At 47.6% G+C, this 19,394-nt stretch overlaps 1 protein-coding gene across 4 annotated transcripts in view; it reads left to right on the forward strand.

Annotated features, from left to right (window-relative positions):
* Positions 1-19,394, forward strand: part of ARHGEF3 (Rho guanine nucleotide exchange factor 3) — a 301,199-nt gene that overhangs the window by 221,293 nt on the left and 60,512 nt on the right. Inside the window, exon 1 of one of the 4 annotated variants that reach the window (XM_027835850.1) lies at positions 667-799. The exons of the other annotated variants lie outside the window; for them this stretch is intronic. Coding sequence (XP_027691651.1) covers positions 704-799 — 96 coding nt within the window. The 5' untranslated portion in view covers positions 667-703. Of the gene's footprint in view, positions 1-666; positions 800-19,394 lie in introns of those variants that run through there. 4 annotated transcript variants of the gene reach the window in all.

The following is a 19,394-nucleotide window of genomic DNA, read 5'->3' on the forward strand; positions in this document are numbered from 1 at the left end:
AACAGCGGGACTCCGCTGCCCCAACACCGCCCCTTCTGTCCACCTCCTCATGATCCAGCTCTCCAAACCACGAACACGCGTGGCTCACAGGGCGATCCGCCCGGGAGGGTTACGGAGCTAGTCCCGCCGCCCGTTTTCATCTGAGCCTGAAGAGGCGGTCCTTTCTCTGGCCGCGCCCCTCTCCCTCCCGGGAAGCTGAATTCGGGGGGGATAACCCCAAAAAAGAGAAGTGGGGGCAGAGAGCTGCCCAGCCTGCTTCGAGTGTTTTCCTCGGGTTGCTTAACACGTGAGTTTTAAGTAAGTGGCTCCTTTGGCTCCGACTCCGCCGGGCGCCTCCCCCTCGGGCCGCCCCCGCCCCTGAGCCTCGGGTGGGCGGGCTCGGAGCTCCAGCAGAGTCGAGTTACACTGCCCGCGGTCCGTGCGTCCCTCGGCTGCCGGCACCAGCTGCAGCAGCCCCCGCCCGCCCGCCCGCCGCCTCTTTCTTCGCCTCGGCCGCCCCACACTCCGCGCTCAGCCCGAGCCCGACAGCTGGCAAGGCTCGCCCGGCCGGGCACGGTCCGCGGGGACTAGCTGCTGGGCGCATGCCGCGCTCCTGCCGCCGCCGGGCACCGTGGAGGTGACACCCAACTTGGCCTTGGCGTTTCGCGCGCGCCCGGAGCCCGCTGTGACCCCCGAGGCGGCCGCGGCGCCCCCGGCTGCCACCATGGTGGCCAAGGACTATTCCTTCTACCTCTCGGTCAAGAGGGCGAACTGTGCTCTGGAAGCGCAGACGGCTAGCTGCCCGGCCAAGGACACCGAGGTATGGCTCCCAGCCCGGCTCAGCTCTGCCCTGCGCTGCCCAGCCCGGGCTCGCCTCACCCCCTTTCTTCCTCTGCCTGTTTGCCCCTGGCCCCCTGTCTCCCTGGAAGCCTTCTCTCCCCCTCCCCCTCTCCCCTGCCGCCCTGCCTCCCTCACCCTCTGTGCTCCTGGAGGGAACACACACACACACACACACACGCACACTCCTCTCTCCCCCTTTCCTCTTCCTCTCTCCCTTTCATCTCTCTTTCCCCATTTCTTCTCTCGTTCCTCCTTTCTTCTCTCTTTCCTCCTTTCTTCTCTCTCTCCCCTCCTTTCTTTCTCTCTCGATCTCTGTCCTACCCATACACACTATGGAAGTCCCGCTGGAGCCACCCTTTTTCTCCGGGGCCCCGCTGACATCCTGCCCGCCCGTGCCCGCTGTCTGTGCCTCTGTCCAGCCCGAGGGGGGCCTGGGAGTGCCTCTCCTTGTATCGCCCAAGCCAGATGTCAGAGTGGGGGAGGAAGGGCTGCCCAGCTCATTTCATCCTGGACTTCCTCTGGTTGGGGTTTCGGGAGGAAGGAAGGGCGATGTTTGCAGACCCTCCTGGGGGGTCCTGTTTGCAAACCACGGGACAAACAAACAAACAGGGGACCCGCTGGCCCCTCGCCTTCTCCCCTCTCCTAGCAGCAGGTGCAGTTAATTCCGTGGTCCTGTGTCGGCAAGTGAATGATAGCCAGTCGTCTGCAAATGGAGGGCCCAGCCAGAATGAGGGAGGGCGAGCTAGCGAGCAAGCTCACCCTGGGGGTGGTGGGAAATGTGACTATTGAGCGAATCCTTATCTTTTAGAGATAAAGGGCTGCCCGAGGGCCCTGGATCTTCCAGAGAGTCTGGTTTGGTGTGGGGTCTGCTCTCTGCTCCTTTTTGCTTAGAAAGCCCAAAGGGAGAGGGGGAGGGGGCTTCTTCCTTCTCTGAGTGTCTTGAGCAAGACAGACCAGGGCATTCATTCTTTGCTAGACCTGGGCTGAGGATCATTGCTAATATACAGTAGGGCCCCCTTTGTGGCCTGGCCCGTCATTTCCTGATCTTTAGATCAGTGGTCAGCACACATCCTGGAAGCGTGGCCGCCACATACATTTAATTCAAGTCAACCATCCTTTCCTAAGCCCCTGCTTTGTGTCGAGCTCTGTGCTAGGCTAGGCACCTCAGGCTGCCGAGACCAAAGTGAGCCAGGCCCTGGGGGGGGGGGGGCAGAGTGTGATCCCACCTGCTTGGCTTGGTCCTGTCCCCAGCCCTAGGGCTTGGAAGGGCTTGGTGAGCTTCCTGGGTGAGCTTTCTGCTACTATCTTGCTAAATTATGTATATTCCTCAGGGCCCCATCAAAGATTTATCACCACCAGCAGTCCCCAGCTAGGACTCTTCCGTGTAGAAAAGCATCCCAACTTTCCCTTATTTTAATTAGGTTGATATTAATTTAAGAAGAAACTTTCTTCTTTCCCTCCCCCCCCCCTTTTTTTTTTGCTAGTTTACCCTTAGATTAAAAAAAAAAGTGCTTGTTTTAATTCTGCTAGAGCTCATAGTAACCTGGGCTCTCTGCTTGGAGTATTCCTAATGAACTTTATAGGGGGTGGGGGGAAGCTCCTATTTGAGCTAAACTCTCTCACCCTAAGCAGAAGGGAGCCTCTCAGAGCAAGAGAAGGTAGATGGCAGAAATCCTGGCCCCTCCCTTAGAGGTGTTTTTCAAGTTTGACTCCCCTTCATTATTTATTACCTGAAGGCTCAGAGAAAGGAGCTCCTTCACTTTTAAGAAAGAAAACCACTGCAGGCATGCGAATGAAATGAAAGAAAATGAGATCTCTGAACCCTCCGAGCACCGGGACTTGGGGCTTCATTGGTATGGGGGGGTTCTCAGATGAAGGAACTCTGTACTGTCTCAGAGTTGGAGAACTTGAGGGACTGACTTGCTTGGGGCCAGAAATGGTACTTGAACCTATGCTGTTTTAGCCTTCTTACTCACTAAGCTTTGCTGCCTCTGAATCTTCTTTGCAACCACTGAAGCTAGTTTCAGGAAAACCTGAGTTCAGGTCCTTCCTCAGACAACTTGATTTGCTGTGTGGCCCTGGGCAAGTCACTTCAACTCTGTCTTGTTTTCCCCACCTGTAAAATGGAAATAACAGCAGCACCCAACTCCCAGAATTGTTTTGAGAATAAAATGAGATAATAATTGTAAAGCCTTAATTGCAAGCGTTAAAGAACCAGATAATTGCTAGTTATTAATGATGATGATAATTAATACTGATTTTTTTCCTTGCTTCTGGGACCCATTTTTATGTCATTTGGGAGGGGGCTGCAGAGAGAACTTCAGAAGAATTTTTTGGCTTCCCTTCTTTTCAGCCCAGGGTTAGAAATCTGAGTTTACAGCTTTGCCGCTCCAATTCCCAGCCCTTGGCATCACAGCCATGAGACAACTTTGTGCCCTGACAGATGGAGGCAACATTGGGCAAAGAAACGTAAGTGACTGTTATAGCAATGCAGGGTACCCCAAAAAAGCTTAGTCTGGCATGAAGACTTTTGGGACTTCACGGGTAATGAAGTCAGGCTTACTTCCTCCTGAGCAGGTAACCAAAGGGCAGTGCAGTTTTCTGCCACTAGGTGTCCTCAGCACAGAAAAATAATTCAAAATAAATTCATAAAATCCAGCATCATTACTGGATCTGTCTTTCAAAAAGGATAATTTTAAAGCAAACTTAAGCCTTAGGCATTAATTTTTATGCAAGGAAAAATCAATTTCTTGTTTTTAGTATCTCATGATTTATCGTTTTCCTCACTGAAATGACAAACTCATAACATGGAGGAAAGTGGTTCTTCGGCCGGGGGTGGGGGGGTGCCCTAAGAAAAGGACATTTCTCTGATTTTGACACTGGGATTCTGTTTGCTAAGCCTCTAGTGATGGTTCCCTTTACGCCTTGATAATGGTTTGCCATGGCAAGATGGGTTTCTTTCCTTGAGCCTCCATTTCTGACCTTTCTTTCCTTTTTTGAGGGGGGGGGCAGTTGGGATTAAGTGACTTGCCCAGAGTCACACAGCTAGCTTTCTTTCCTTTCGAGAGCACCAACCGACAGAGGTCACTCAGTATCTCCTTCCATTCTTGGAGCTATTGTGTTGTGTCGAGAGAAGGTTGGCTGTGAAGTCTTGGTTGTTGTTATTATTGATGGCCCTGACGGTGATGCCCAGCCCTCCTGGGAAAGCACACCTGAAAGTATAAGCATCATTTGTCTAAGTGTGTGGTCCTAGAAGTCAGTACCCAGTTGTGGGAGCCGGTCTATGGGCATAGCATTTTTATTTAGTTGTTTCCAGGAGAAAATGGGTTTGTGTTTTAATCAGTTAAAGTGTAACTATGTTATTGAAAAAAAATTCCCTCTGATAATACTGTTTCCAAAACTGAATATTTCCTATCAAATGGTTATGAATTAGACTAAGGATCTGGCATTTTCTCAGAAACAGAACTGGGTAGTAGGAAGCCCTGAGTGCAGATTCCAGCCCTGTGCTCATCACCTGGGCTGACTTCAGTTAGGTGAATTGCTTAATGTCTCTGCACCTCATTTTCTTCTCTGTAAAATGAAGGTCTCTTTCAGCTCTCAGTCTCTTCTCCTACGAGCCACTTTGCTGGGTAGTGAATGTCTAGATGAAGAGGCGGTGTTCATAGAGGGCCTGTGTGGACTCCTCAGGATGAGTCCCACCAGACAGCCTTCTTTTCTTTCTTTTTTCTTTTTTTTAAACAGGATTGCTACTCTTGTATGTAGATCAGAAGGATGTGAGGTTTCAGTGCTGCATTTGATAAAGGTTTTTTTTTGTTGTTTTTTTTTTTTTTTTGCAATTGGGGTTAAGTGACTTGCCCAGGGTCACACAGCTACTAAGTATCAAGTGTTTGGTCTGAGGTCGGATTTGAACTCGGGTCTTCCTGACTTCAGAGCAGGTGCTCTATCCACTGCGCCACCTAGCTGCCCTTGATAAAGTATTACATTCTGTTCTAGAAGTTAACTTGGAGAAGATGTGGCCTCCATAATCATGCAGTTGGATAGATTCTGAACTGAATCCACCAGTGGGATGGCCAGAATTCAAAGAGTGGGCATTCATGGATTGATTTCAACTTGAAAAGAAGTCTCCAGTGGAGGCTCACAGGGATCTGTGCTTGGTCCTGTGCCAACTGACAGTTTTATTGATGACTAGGATAGGATTATAAATGGCATGACTTATTGATTTGCTGGTGATACAAAACCAGGAGAGACAACTAGGACACGCCTGGTATCTGTTGATATCCAAAAGGTTTTGGCAGGCTAGAACATGGGCTAATTCCAATAAGATGAAATTGAAAAAGGAATAAATCTAAGTCTTGGGTTCAAAAGATCAACTTCACAAATGTAATGTGAGGAAGACATTAGTCTGTCTGAGAAAGATCTGAGGGTCTTGGTGGATTGCAAGGTCCATATGATTCACCAGTGTGCTTTGGCAGCCAGAAAACCTAATGAAATCTTGGGCTGCAGTAAGCACAGGCTAGCTAAGTTCAGCATCCCACTGTAATCTTCTTTGATGGTACCACACCTGGAATACTGTGTTCCATTCTGGGCACTCCAGTTTAGGAAGGACATTGATAAGTTGGAGAGTGTCCAAAAGAGGGCAGCCAAAATGCTGAAAGGCTTTGATTGATTCAATCGATAAGTATTTACTAATTCATTTACTTAAATATTTAACTAACCAGTAGGTATTGCCTACTAGATTCCAGAAAAGGCTATGAATGCATATGCACAAGCCAGACATTTCCTTACCTTAAAGGGCTTATATTCTATTTGGGCGTAACAGAGGCCTAGGGTTGGAATGGACTTTAGAGACCATTGGGTCACACCCCCTTATTTTATAGATGAAGAAACTTGAGTCCCAGAGAGAGGAAGTGATATTAGTTGGGGAGGGCAGAGGAAAATGCACTGCCACACTGGGGGAATCAGGAAGGCCTCGTAGGGTTTCCAAGAGGCCAAGAGAAAAGGAAAAATGTTCCAGTCATGGGACTCAGCCTTTGCAAAGACACAGAGATAGAGATTAGAATGTCTTTTATGGGAAAAGAGCAGGTGTGTGTGCCAAGAGAAACAGGTGAATAAATTGAGGATGTTCGGGCAAGAGAAGAGATGAGTCGGGGACCAGATGATGGCTGTCTTCAAGGATCTGAAGGATGGCATGGAGGAAAGGGATCAAGCTAATTAAGAGGCAGATGGAGGCATGACATTGGGAAAAGCATCCTAGCCTGTTAGACCTCCAAGGAAGGGGGATCCCAGTCTCTCCCCGGTGACTAACTCAGTGTGCTGGCTCAAAGCTGGGAGGTGGTGGGCAACTGACCAGCTGAGTTAGATTGAGGGTGCTTTTCCAGGTAGTTTAAGTTCTAGACTGGGCTCCATTGCTGTGGTGGTCCCTTCCAACTAAAACCCCTGTGATTCTCTAGAAACCATTTGCAGTCTACTCCGGAAGTTCAAGATAAGGAACAACATGGGCGGTTCTCCGTTTTGCTACACGGTGGCATTTTTAGAAGGACAGAGTCTTGCCACGAGATTAGAATGTCAGCTTGATGGGACCTTAGAGATCCTCGAAGCCAAAGCCCCTTCGTTTTACAGATGAGGAAACGGGAAGCACAGAGTGGTCAAAGGACTTGATCAAAAGTAAGAAAATAATCCCCAACCCGGTAGAGTGATTCCCCCAGGGCTCCTGCCCTTAACCCAGAAATCACTTTGTGTATCTTGAGGGCAAAGATTGTTTCATCATTGTCTTTGTATGCCTAGAGCCTAGCAGTGCCTGGCGCTTGGGTAGACACCAAGTACATGTGGGATTGACTTTTTCCACCGCCTTTGATAACCTCAAAGATTGCATAAGTAACTCTAAGAAAGAAGAGAGAACTATGTAATGAGTAATGTCAACAAGCCATAAAATATCATCACATGATTGTATAATAAGTAGTGCTATGAAACGTTACATTTTAGAAACTTGTTTCACTTTATCTTTGTATGTCAGTCTGCCAAAACGCATTAGTTAAGCACCTGCTGTGTGCATGTGGGCACTGAGCTCAGGGGAAGACTTTTCTGTGCCCAGGCCTTATAAGGGTTTGGTTAGTCAGCACGCACTTTGTGCCCATCATACTCATCTTCCCAGAAAATCACAAGGTGGGTGACACGCTTTCAGGTCTTAGAAGCCTGTATTGTGTCCAGTTGATAGCACCTGTTTATCCAAGGAATTATTTGAGCTCCAGTACCTTCAGATTGCTAAGGTAAACCTTGGTCATTGTTTTGAGTCAAAGGGCCCATATTGGCCAGGGCATTACTAGGGGAAAGCTATGTGGAGACAGTTGCATTCTCTGGGGATTTGGGTATTAGCCAAGGGATTCTGGCGACTTCTGTTTATTACTTCTTCCAAATTCTGGAGTCGGGCCTCGTGCAAAATCCAGTGGGGTGAGGTGCCCTTGCTGCTCTTCCAAGTGAAGGAAATAGTCACTTGAAGACTCGGAAGACCCTTCCCTCCAGCTGATACTTCGGCAGTCTGTATCTCTTCTCAAAGGATTATTTGCTGGCAAAACTTGGAATGGTGCCACTGTTTTTATAACGACTCGGTGAAAATAAATTGTTGGTCAAGCCCTGCTTTTACCAAGCTCACTGATGGTCATTAATGAAGTGGGGGGGGGGGGGCCTTACCTGGGGTAGCGAAAGAAATTGTCTCCATTTGGGGTGGAATTTTTCATGGGCAGCATTGAAATATTTGCATTGTCAGAGGTCCTGGGTTATTAGCTTTAAAAGACTGACGGTGAAGATGATCTCCGTTACTGGAAGAGAATGCTTCTTTCAAAATCTGGAAACAATCAGGGGAGTGGACCTGGAGTTAGGATTATTGCGTCCATCTGCAAGTAGGTTGTACCAGATAGAACAACCGAGCAAGAAACGTTTATTAAGCCCCTGCGATGGGCCAGGCACTGTGGACATAAATACAGGCAGAAAAGGGAGCGGGCTCCAGGATCTGGGGGCTTTAGTGACTTCCGTAAGGGCACAAGGCTCACCCGGAGGAATCTGGTGATTAGTCCAACGTCTCCCAGAGACTGTGGCTGAGCCCTTTCTCCTGGCCCTGTGTCAGTGTTGGTCCTGATTAGGGTGTCTTAGACCTGGAAGCATCTGTAAAGACACCCTCATTAGGGTGTCTTAGACCTGGAAGCACTCAGGTCCTCTGAGTGATTGGATTAAAAGGATCTCAGGGACTGTTTTTCAGTGACCCCTACCTGAGTGCTGGCAGGAAAGGATAGGGAGGTTAGCTGATGGCAACCCGCTAGGTCAGTCCACCCTCTATGTCAGAGGCTCCTGTGTTATGGCTTACTCTGGTTAAAGTAAGATTTGAGCTGTACAGAAACAGACACAAATACAAATTTAGCTCATGGGCTTTCAAAATTGTGAAAGCTGATTTTCCCACCTGAGCTCACTGTGGCAAAAACTCACCTGATTTTCTTGGACCTGTGTACATGCACTGTCTTCAAAAAGAAGGGAGAAGTATGGGACTTCCTGAAGGTCCAGGAGAGGGGATGGGATGAGGATGGAGGGAGAGACAGAGAGAGTTGAAGAGAAGAGAGGCGAGTCTAATGCTCCCTGTTGAGTTAAATGAAACATGGGCCTGTATCAGAAGCTAAAAGAAAGTCGGGGTAGACTCCTGCTAGCTGGCCTCTTCTGTACCCAGTGTTTCATCTGAAAGTCAGGTTTATAAACTGGAGGGTCCCAGGGAGGAAAGATGAAAAAACAAGAGGCATAAGTCAGCAGAGCCCAGAGGAAAGGGCTCAGCTCCTGACTGCTGAGATAGTTGGGCTAAATGATCCAACTTCCCATGGGGTGCAGATCTGGCCAGGAATCTTGGCGAGTCACCATCCTTTCCCAGAGTGTGCCATCATAAATTAGAATCCTAACTGGACAAGCTGCTTGCCTGTGATCTTTATCAGGACCGTTGCCAGGACAGAGAGGTCCCAAACGACAGGGATGGATGGAGGTGCTCAAGTCTGGACTGAGCCTTACCCCAGGTTTCACATTAACCTGAAGCTTGGTAAACATTCTGCAGAATCAGCTGAGGGTGGTCCAATGTGAGGGAGATAAAGAGCATTAAAAGTTGGTCGTTTATTAAGTGAGAGCCTGTGGTGTGGTGGAAGAAATGTTGTATTTGAAGGCCAAGGATCTGGGTTCAAATCCCAGCTCTGCCCCTTACTATCTGGGTGACCTTGGACAAGTCACTTTGCTTCAGTTTCCCCATCTGTAAATGGGGATCATAACAATTTCTACCTCCCAGAGTTGTAAGAATCAAATAAGATAATGATCGTGAAGTGCTTAGCGCAGTGCCTGACAAATAGTAAGCACTTTACAAACCTTAGTTATTATTATTAGCTATGAGATTAATATCATCATTTCTAATGAACAGAGCAGAAGAATAGAATACATTGATTATTAGTGAGTTTATTGTGCTATGTTGTAAAATCGCAATTTTAAAATAACAAAACAGGGGCAACCAGGTGGCACAGTGGATAGCGCACGGGTCCTGAAGTCAGGAGTACCTGAGTTCAAATCCGGCCTCAGATCAAACATTTGACACTTACTAGCTGTGTGACCCTGGGCAAGTCACTTAACCCCAATTGCCTTAAAAAAAAAACAAAAAAAAAACAAAGCAAGAGTGAATGCCCCAAAACCTGAATTTGACCTGAAATGAAATTTCAAATTATCTTCTAGGTGTCTTATAGCAGTTAGAGCTCACATTTATATTGTGCTTTGGGATTTGTAAATATTTTATTTATGTTACCTCATTTGTTCCTCAGAATGATCTGATGAGGAAAGTGCTATCGTTATCCCCACTTTATAGATGAAGAAATTGAGGCCTAGAGAGGTTAGAAATTGTATTGCTAGTAGATGCCTCCAGGGGAATTTGAACCCAGGTCTTCGTGGCATTGGATCCAGTCCTTCACACTAGACTGGCCTCTCTTACCATAGAGATGGATACCCCTAGTTGGTTCATGGACCTAGATAAGTTTGGGGGATCAGAAACAGATTTCTAAGACACTAATTTCAATTTATTGTTTGGTCATATCCCACTCTTTGTGACCCTTTCTGGGGTTTTCTTGGCAAAGATACTGGAGTGGCTTACCATTTCCTTCTCCAGCTCATTTGACAGAAAAGGAAACTGAAGCACACAGGGTGAGTGACTTGCCCAGGGTCACACAGTTGATAAGTGTCTGAAGCAGGATTTGAATTCATGAAGAGTCTTTCTGACTCCAGGGGCGCTACTCTATCCACTGTGTCACCTGGCCTCACCTTTAATTTGGATAGCGTAAGTCAAAAAGTAGCGCTACTAATTGTATGACATCTCTACTACCTACTCGAAACCCATCAATGTGAAAAAACCCCTTGATGGGGAGTCAGAAACCGGGTTCGAAATCTGGCTTTTACCGCTGTCTGTAAATCTCCTGAATTCTATTTGAGAACCCCACCTCAGCCAGTCCATTCAATGTTGTATGACGTGCTCCAGGTTCAAGGCTTTCCCTGAGAATCTCCCCTAGTAATCGTGGGGTGGATTACAATTTTGGAACCTTTAAGGAAAAAGGAAAGTCTGGTGTGTGTGCCAATTCAACGTAAGGGCAAAAAGCATTTATTGTGTCCAAAGCTCTGGAGTTAGATTTACTCCAAAACAAGGTATTGGTTTAAAGGAAAGAAAAGTGGGTGGGTTTTTTTTCCTCAGTCTTCAAGGATGATGTTTCATCTGAAATCACCACTAGCCCCCTTTCCCCCCGTTGCATTCCTTTCCTTCCATCTCAAGAAAACTTTTAAGATAAAATCTGTTTCATTTCAAGCTAGACAAAGATGTGATTGGCTACTGTAAAAGAGCAGCGGTGCTTACCAACCTGGAAAGACTCCATTTGACCTTTCATATATAAATAGATGTATTTATATGTATAGAAAGATGTCTGACTATATATTGAAAGTATTCTATTCTATTGAATTCTATTCTATATATAGTTTATATATATATATATATATTTTCAAGGGGCAGCTAGTTGGTGAAGTGGATGGAGCACCAGCCCTGGGGTCAGCAGGACCTGAGTTAAAAATCTGGCTTCAGACACTTGACATTTACTAGCTATGTGACCCTGGGCAAGTCACTTAACCCCATTGCCTAGCCAAAAAAAAAAAGAAAGAAAACAGTACATATATTGAAACCCAGCCACGTAAGTGTGTAGGTTTTCCATTAAAAGGAGGGCTTTTTGAAGTTCCAGTCCAAGGAGCCAGAGGCAGAGGTTGCTGTCCTAGAGGTCTCTGGCCAGCCCTGCCCTGATAGCCATCTCCCCAAGCTCTTGCCTCAGAAACAGACTGAGGACAAATAGATAAAACTGCTATTATGTTGCCTTGGGAATCTCTCATCCCCTCTTCTCTGAAGTGCTTCTCTTTCCAGAGGTCCTTTGGCTAAACATGTGAAAAAGCTGGTTCTGCCTAGTGAGAGAATTCAGTGGAGGGACAGAGGACAAAAATCACCCCCCCAAACCAGCCTTGCAGTTTTTCAACAGTGAATCCTTGCTTATTGGGTGCTCACCGTCCTTCTAACTTTTACCAGTATTCTTCCAGTGATGATGAATGCAGCAAAATCGCATAAAAAACCTAAGTTGATTAATGCCAGGTTAGCAATAGTGAGGCATGTGGTGGGAGGAACCAGACTGCATAGAGCCATAACTAGGGTGGAGCAATCAGGCCTCTGCTCCAGGGTGCTGATGTTTAGAGGGTACAGATAGAACTTTTTTTTTTTTTTTTTTGCTTAGGCAGTTGGGATTAAGTGACTTGCCCAGGGTCACACAGCTAGTAAGTGTCAAGTGTTTGGTCTGAGGCCAGATTTGAACTCGGGTCCTCCTGACTTCAGGGCCGGTGCTCTATCCACTGCACCACCTAGCTACCACTCAGACAGAACTTTGACTCCATAGAAACAACTGATCTTAGAAGAATTATGAAAAATAGAGCGCTCCCAAGTGGCCTGCTGCCTCCCCTCATTGGGGTTTTGTGTCCCACAGCCCTGACTGCCAGCTGAAGTTGCTGGCCCCCCGATGGCAGACTCCCATGTTACAGCTCTGGTTGTGACATATCTTAAAGAGATCTAGAGGAAGGCTCCTGTCATGTTAGCCGGACCCCATGTGTTGGACTGATGGGAGCTCTTGATGTGAATACAGGGAGTTCACCAATGGGAACTTTTAATGCTTGGGTACCTATTTCCGCATAATTGGCTTCCTTTGTTACCTGTAGATTTTCTTTTGTGTATTGAGAGTTGTGCCTGGGATGGGAAGGCCCAGGTGGGCTGTGTCTACATTGTTGCAAAGGTGCTGAGATCACAAATGCAGCAAAAACCCCATTTCCTGTCAAATGAGGCACATGTGGTCTGCCTAGCTCGGGGCTCCACAGTCAGCAATGCTGAGGACACGACCCCAGCGTAGCCCAGATAGAAGAATGCTCAACCACCAGCGTCTGACTTGGTACCAACAGGATGCTAGGACTTTTTTTTTTTTTTTACATTTGATCCTGATGCTTTATCTGGAAGGCATTTGAAAGGGACAGAATGGATGAAAGAATCAGCTGAGGGGCAGGTGTAGACAAATGGAGATTTGGAGTCAGGAGGACTCAGGTTCAAATCCCTGCTCTGGCCCTCAGTACCTGTGTGACCTTGGGGCTATCCTTTCACTCCCAGGGCCTCTGAGGGGGTTAGATGAGATGACCTCCAAGGTCCTTTCCTGCTCTCAATCAGGACTCCAATCTAGCAGCATCTAGCTGTAGGGCATGTCCAGGCTGCATTTCAAAACCCTAGCTGCCTGTGGCAATCTACCCCATATGGCCAGGGCAGGAATGAGCTGGGAGCTGGTGGGTCAGTGAGACATACACTGGTTCGTTTCCTGGAATCAGCCAGTCAGTCAAATAGCATTTAAGTGTTATTGTTGTTCAGTAATTTTCGGTTGTGTCTGACTCTTCGTGACCCCTCTTGGGGTTTTCTCAGCAGAGATACTGGAGTGGTTTGCCATTTCTTTCTCCAGCTCATTTTGCAGATGAGGAAACTGAGGCAAACAGGGGTAAGTGACTTGTCCAAGGTCACACAGCTCGTAAGTATCTGAGATCACATCTGAACTCGGGTCTTCCTGACTGCAGGCCCAGAGCTCCATCTACTTCGCCATCTAGCTGCTCCATTTATTAAGCATCTACTATGCCAAGTAAGGCAAGTAGTTGACGCAGTGGAGAGAAGGCTGGGCCTGGAATCAAGAAGATGCAAGTTCCAAACTGACTCAGACACATACTAGCTGTGTGACCTTGGACAAGTCACTTAACCCTGTTTGCCTCAGTTTCCCCATCTGTAAAATGGGGACACACTGGAGAAGGAAATAGCAAACCACCCCAGCATCTTTGTCAAGAAAACCTCATGATTTTTGTCATAACTGAACAACAACAACGCCATTTTGCCGCTGGGGGTTCAGAGAAAGGCATTGACTTTCAAGTTTACTGCACAAGGCAGCCAGGTCTCATGTTCCTTGCCCCCCCTCCCCCAATCGGTGAACTGCTAGATCTGGACATGGTGTTTCCTTTCAATGTATACCTGGTGGGTCCAGGTAATGAGTCTCTAATAAAAATTGGAGGGCATGTAAGGGAAATGTCAACCAACAAGCATTAATTAAGCACTTACTGTGTACTGGGCACAGCATACTGTCCCAGCGTACAAAGAAAAGCCAAAACTGTCCCTGCCCTTGGGGAGCTTTCATTCTGAGATATGCTAAGGGAAAGGAACAGAGGGCTCATCAGGAACCCTGAGAAACCCTGGGAGGAAGAAGTGTCTGGGCAGTCCCACCAGGTTAAAGTTTGCTCAGGTCTTTGGCTTCTTCGGTCAAAGTCCAAAATCTCGGTTCCACTTCTCAGTTTTCTGTCTGCAAGTAGAGTTGGGTAGGGAAATGTCCCCGCAGCCAGCTCCCAAGCCAGGCATTCTGTTCCACGTTGTGGTTCAGTGACCGCTAAGATATGCCTCTGCCCCCCACTCCCACCCCCATATTCAATAAGGGGTGCTCCGGCTTGGAGCCCACCCACTCTTGGTGAGCCTCTTCCCCCTTAGAGCATGGGTTCTTGGCCCCCATCCCACCCCCAAAAACGTGTCTGTGGAGAGAATTCAGGGAGTCCATGAGCTTGGAATTTGTAATGTTTTAGTAACTGGATTTCAATGTGATCAGTGGATTTTCTTTTATGTATTTACAGTCTTCTGAGAGGGGGTCCCTTCTACCAAAGGGAGGGGGCAAGGCACCACAAAGGGTAAGCGGCCCCTGCTTTGGAGAGGTTCGTATGTGTGCCCGTGGTCCTCAGTGGAGGAAATGGAGGCGGGTCAGCCTGTAAGCGATGTAACAGGCTTCAGGGAGTAAATCATTTTCCTTTTCCTCCCTGCTTTGCAGCCCGTGGCTGCTGCGGGCCCCTGAGGCACAGAGGACAAAAGGAACAAGTTTTTCAGGTTAAAAAGCAGTCTTTTCGTGGCTCCGGGTGGCCGCTGTGGACATCGGAGACCACTGATACAAACATCTTCCCCTTAGAACTCTTTGCCTCTGTATGGGACTTGCCCTGCCCTCCTATGATCCTGAGTATTGGGGGAAGGACAGCAAGTGACGGGAGACCTCCTCCCGCCTGTCCCTGGCCAGGAAGCGGGGGATGCTCATCCCCTGGCCGACCCGACAGCCCGCAGCCAACAAAAACGACCAAACGGCAGGTCGGTGGTGCTCCCTGCAGCCAGATGCCCTGGGCCCTTCGTTGCCCGGGCTGTGCTTTGTAGCTGAAATGGGTCCAAAAGGATGCGGTGCGCCTGCGCCAGTCCCGGAGCAGAGCCGCTTTCTGCCTTTACTGCCTCGTGGGATTTTATTTTTCCAAACACCCGGCCTTCTGAATTTTAATAGGCTGAAGATAATGATATCCCTGGCTGCATATTAATTGCCAAGGGTTAGAAATAACCCACATAATCACCATGTTCAGGATTGCAGATATTCCTTGCCTCGTTGCCAGCTGGGAACCAGCTCGCACCATTGACACATGACTCCATAATATCCTTTGTCGACTGGCGCTATGAAGTTCGTGCCGCTCACGGGGAGCTGCAGGATCCCGGCCGCCTTGGCAAACAGTCTGGTTTGGGCCACTCTTCCCCCCTCCCCCCTTATTAGGAAGGAACGTTTTGGGTCTGTTCATTGGGCCGATAAGTCCTGGTGCGTGGGCAAGGCGAGGCCCAAAGGAGCTAGTGATAGCTGACCTGACTCCCGGCAGCCTTCTCAACAACGCGGCCCTTCTCCTGCCAATCATTTCTTTATTTTTTCACTGAGTGCCTTTGTTCAGATGGTGGCTGGATGTCATTGGAGGGAAAGAATTTTTTTCCTTGTATTTCAGTCAGCCTAGTGCTGGCAGGCTGAGGTCGCTGAGGCCAGCAGCTCTTTACTTCTCAAATAATCATGTTTTTATGGGCAGTGGTCTCAGCTCACTAAAGGAAAGACTGAGGAAATGAAGGCGGTCCCTGGTTCCAAACATGGCTTCCTCTCAGATTCCATCCAAACACTACCTTCCCTAGGAAAACTTTCTTCTCACCAGCTGCTAGTGAGTGTTGACCTGATCGTGTAATGTGTTCCTTGACTGACTGACTGATGACACACAATGCTTTGCATTGAGCTGCGTGTGTGGATGGTGTTTACCTGGATGACAGCGTGAGCTTCTTGAGAGAAGGGACTGTTTTTTCTTTCTCTTGGTATTTCCATTGCCTAGCTCAGTAACTGACACATAGCAAGCTTATTTATTTATTCATTCCTGGAGGCAGCTAGAGGATAGAGCACTGGCCCTGGAGTCAGGAAGACCTGAGTTCAAATGCAGCCTCAGGCACTTCCTAGCTGTGTGACCCTGGGCAAATCCCTTAATCCTGTTTGCCTCAGTTTCCTCATCTGTAAAATAAGCTAGAGAAGAAAATGGCGAACCATTCCAGTATCTTTGCCAAGAAACCCTAATTGGGGTCACAAAGGGTGGGACATGACTGAAATGACTGAACAGCAATAGTAACAACATTGATTCCTGAGGAAGGGCAAGGGAGGTCTATTCTGTTTCTGAATAGATCAGATCTCTGCCCTCTCAAAATTATTCCTTCTGTCAAAGATAAAGCAGCTAGGTGGTTCAATAGATAGAGCACTAAGCCTGCAGCCAGGAAGACTTGAGTTCAAATCCTCTCTCAGACGCTTGCTAGCTGTGTGACCCTGGCCAAGTCACTTAACTTCTATGTAGCTCAGTTTCCTCAATTGTAAAATAGGAATAAATGATAACACTTAACTTCCACCCCTCACCAGGCACCATTCCACTCTCATTTCAAAGAGCTGTGAGTCCTGGATGATGTAAATAATATAATAATAAAGAATATTTATTATTTATAATATAATTTATTTGTATGTTATTTATAATAATATTAATTAATAATGTAACTAATAATAACAACCATTTCCATAGTGCTTCAAGTGTGCTGAGTGCTTAAAGTGCATCATCTCATTGGAACATTCTAGACTCTGCCCCTGTCCCTTGGGCTTGGAGATCCCTTCTGGGGACCCAAAATACCCCCCTCTCAAATCCAGCTGCCGGGTCGGGCTGTTTCTGTGTGCCTCCAGCTGCGAGCACCTGACAGGCAGGTGTTTAGTCATCTCCTGCTGTCAGCCAGAACAAACTGTCCTTCCTAACAAGGGACAATGAGATTATGATCTGTGAGTGATGCCGTTTGTCCCCTTCCTAGGAAATGACGATAACACCCCCCCCCCCCCGCCTTCCCACCGAGCTCCCAGGATGTCAGGATAAGAGAAGAGGGACGAGGTTTATGCCCTTCGTGGTTGGTAAAATTCCCCTCTGCAAACCCTCAGCTCGTGGCCGTGTCCCATTGGCTGGGTCAATGAATGATCACGGGGGTGATGGGAAAGATTCTGGGTTTTGAGTCGGGGCTCACAGTCAAAACTCACCTGGCATGTACTTCCTGCTTATTTGAAGCAAGTCACAGAACTCCTTCTCAGGGCCTCAGTTTCCTCCTTTGTCAGCCTCCCATTTCCAAGTCTGTGATCCTGTAAACATCTTGGACCCATAGCCATTTACTAACCCCGAACCACCTTCACATGGTATCAGAAGAACAGATAATAGTAATAACTGATTAATACACAACTATTGTTATAATATAAACATAATTTTGGCTAATGCTTTTATAGCCCTTACTATGTGCCAGGCACTGTGCTAAATGCTTTATAATTCTATCTCATTTGATCCTCACAACAACCCTGGGAAGTAAATGCGATTAACCCCATTTTGCAGATGTGGAAACTGAGGTAAACAGAGGGTAAGGGACTTACCCAGGGTCATTCGACTAGTAAACTGTCTGAGGCTAGATTTGTACTCAGGTCTTCCTGACTCCAGGTCCAGCATTCTATCTACTGTGCCACCTATTAACTGCCTTCAGAACAGAAGTTTTCTGTTGGGTCCCTGCTGGGGTTGTTAATTCCCTAAAAGCATCTTGGAGGTTGTTTCGTGCCAGTTTCCTGGCCCCAAAAGTACTTCAGAGTGAACTAGGAAACACATTTTAGGCCGCATGTATGATTGATCTCACCTAAAAGCATATTTGAGGTTTGTTCCTGGGGCCTTCTCTGTCCAGGAGCCTAGCATGGGCTGACCTCCAGTTGGCTTTTAGGGGATTTCAGCCCATCCCTGCTTGGCAGACCAAAACCTCTTTGCCTGAGAGAGGATACCTGTGTGTGTGCCCAGAGTTTCCACCCTCACCCTGCCCCCAGCTTGGTTCTTCCTTGCTGAGACTGTCCCCACCCAGGGAGGACCCTCCCTGCAATCTGTCTGAAGACTCCAAGCTTCGATTTTTCAAAAAACTCTGAATAGTTTACTTAAAAAAAAAAGCTGCCTCAAATCAGGGGCAAGGTAGCAAGCCCTATTCTATACTGATGAAAACGAATGTTGGAAAATTACAGAGGACAAGCCTGGCCCTGAAGAAGAGATAAGACACACACGCACGCACACACACACACACACACACACACCCCTTTGCTGTGAGGAGAGATGTGGGCAATGGATTGTGGAGAATTGTATATTTTGTAATACTGATCAATTTTGCTGAATTTTTTTCTCTTAAAAAAACCTTTGTAAAAAGGGATGGCTCTCTGGGGTAAGAAGGGATTCAGGGACAAATTTAGGCAATATAAAAATAAGAAATCAATAAAAATTGATTTTTAAAAAATTCTTTGAGTCTGGTCAGGAAATGACCGGAAGGGGTATTCTGGCTGGTGTGCTGTGATGACACTATCCCCATAGGTAGATATGTAGCTCAGGGACCTTATAGAACTTTATAGAACAGTGGAATTTTAGGCAATTTTTTTAGACCTAGAGAGAATCAGGGGTTTGCTGCATGTTGAGAAGAGGCAGAGAAGCCAGTGTGGGGCATTTCTGTGGCTAGGTCAGAGGTTCCATGGTCACAGTATTTCCAAGCCAGAAACTGTGATGAGGTTTCCCGTGGGCCCTGCTTAGCTGAGCCCCCTCTGGTCTGGAATCCAGGGCCCGAGCTCTAGAGGTGAGGAAGACTGACAAGAATGCCTGCCTCAGACCCTTGAATAGGAAAGAGGGACAGACCTCACCGACAGGGCATCATTTGTCCTTCCCCCACCAATAATTCATTAACTTGGAGAAGGAACCCCAGAAGCCCTTTGGTAAGAGAGGTCTACCGGAGGCTACGATACCGCCAGCACACAACTGATGGGGAATAGCAGAAAGTGAAACCGCTCAGCCCTTAGAAGCAGCCTTTATCCCTATTCCAGGTCACACTTCTTGGGTGGGTTGCCCAAGGCAGGGAGAAGGCCTGGGCAGGTGTATCATCCCTTGGGTGAACTTTCTGGGGGCCAGTTGGCTTTGGCTGCTTGGGGCAGGATTCTGGAGCTCCCCTCCCTCCTGATACCCGAGGGAGGCCCCTCTGGAGGCCTTGGAATTACAGCTCCTGTTTTTATAGGAAGGCTCCGTTCTAAATGGTTGAGCACAGATGATTTGGTCCCTGGTGTCTCGAGCAGAGGCTGTGCCTGAGGAACAGAAGGCAAATTTAGAACCCCGTCCCGCTGTGCTAAACATTTGGCTTCCTCTCTCTTATGAGAGAGCCATGTCTAGGCATGACTAAAATGGGTTGAAAGGCTCAGCATTGACTCTTTCTGAAAGGAACTGAGCCTAGATGTGGGTGTGCTTTTCTCCCTGGGCCTGAGGCGAAGACATAGTCACTTCCTGTCAAAGAGGTCTTGCGTGGACACTCCTACCAAACTCCAATATTTGAGGCACATTTATTACAAGTGTTTCATCTAGGGCCAGCTTCACCAGTAGCAGACTAATAAAATAACCATTGCGGGCCTTTGGCCAGGACAAATGTTGACTTACCCTCATAGCATGGACTCACACTAATAATTTTCGAAGCAATGGAGGAGGGAAACGTTGGCCAGAAATATGGCATCTCAAACAGAGGTTGTTTTATATTACTG

The sequence above is a fragment of the Vombatus ursinus genome, unplaced genomic scaffold (genome assembly GCF_900497805.2).
Source record: "Vombatus ursinus unplaced genomic scaffold, bare-nosed wombat genome assembly UNPS02014817.1, whole genome shotgun sequence".
In the NCBI taxonomy this organism is placed as follows: Eukaryota; Metazoa; Chordata; class Mammalia; order Diprotodontia; family Vombatidae; genus Vombatus; species Vombatus ursinus.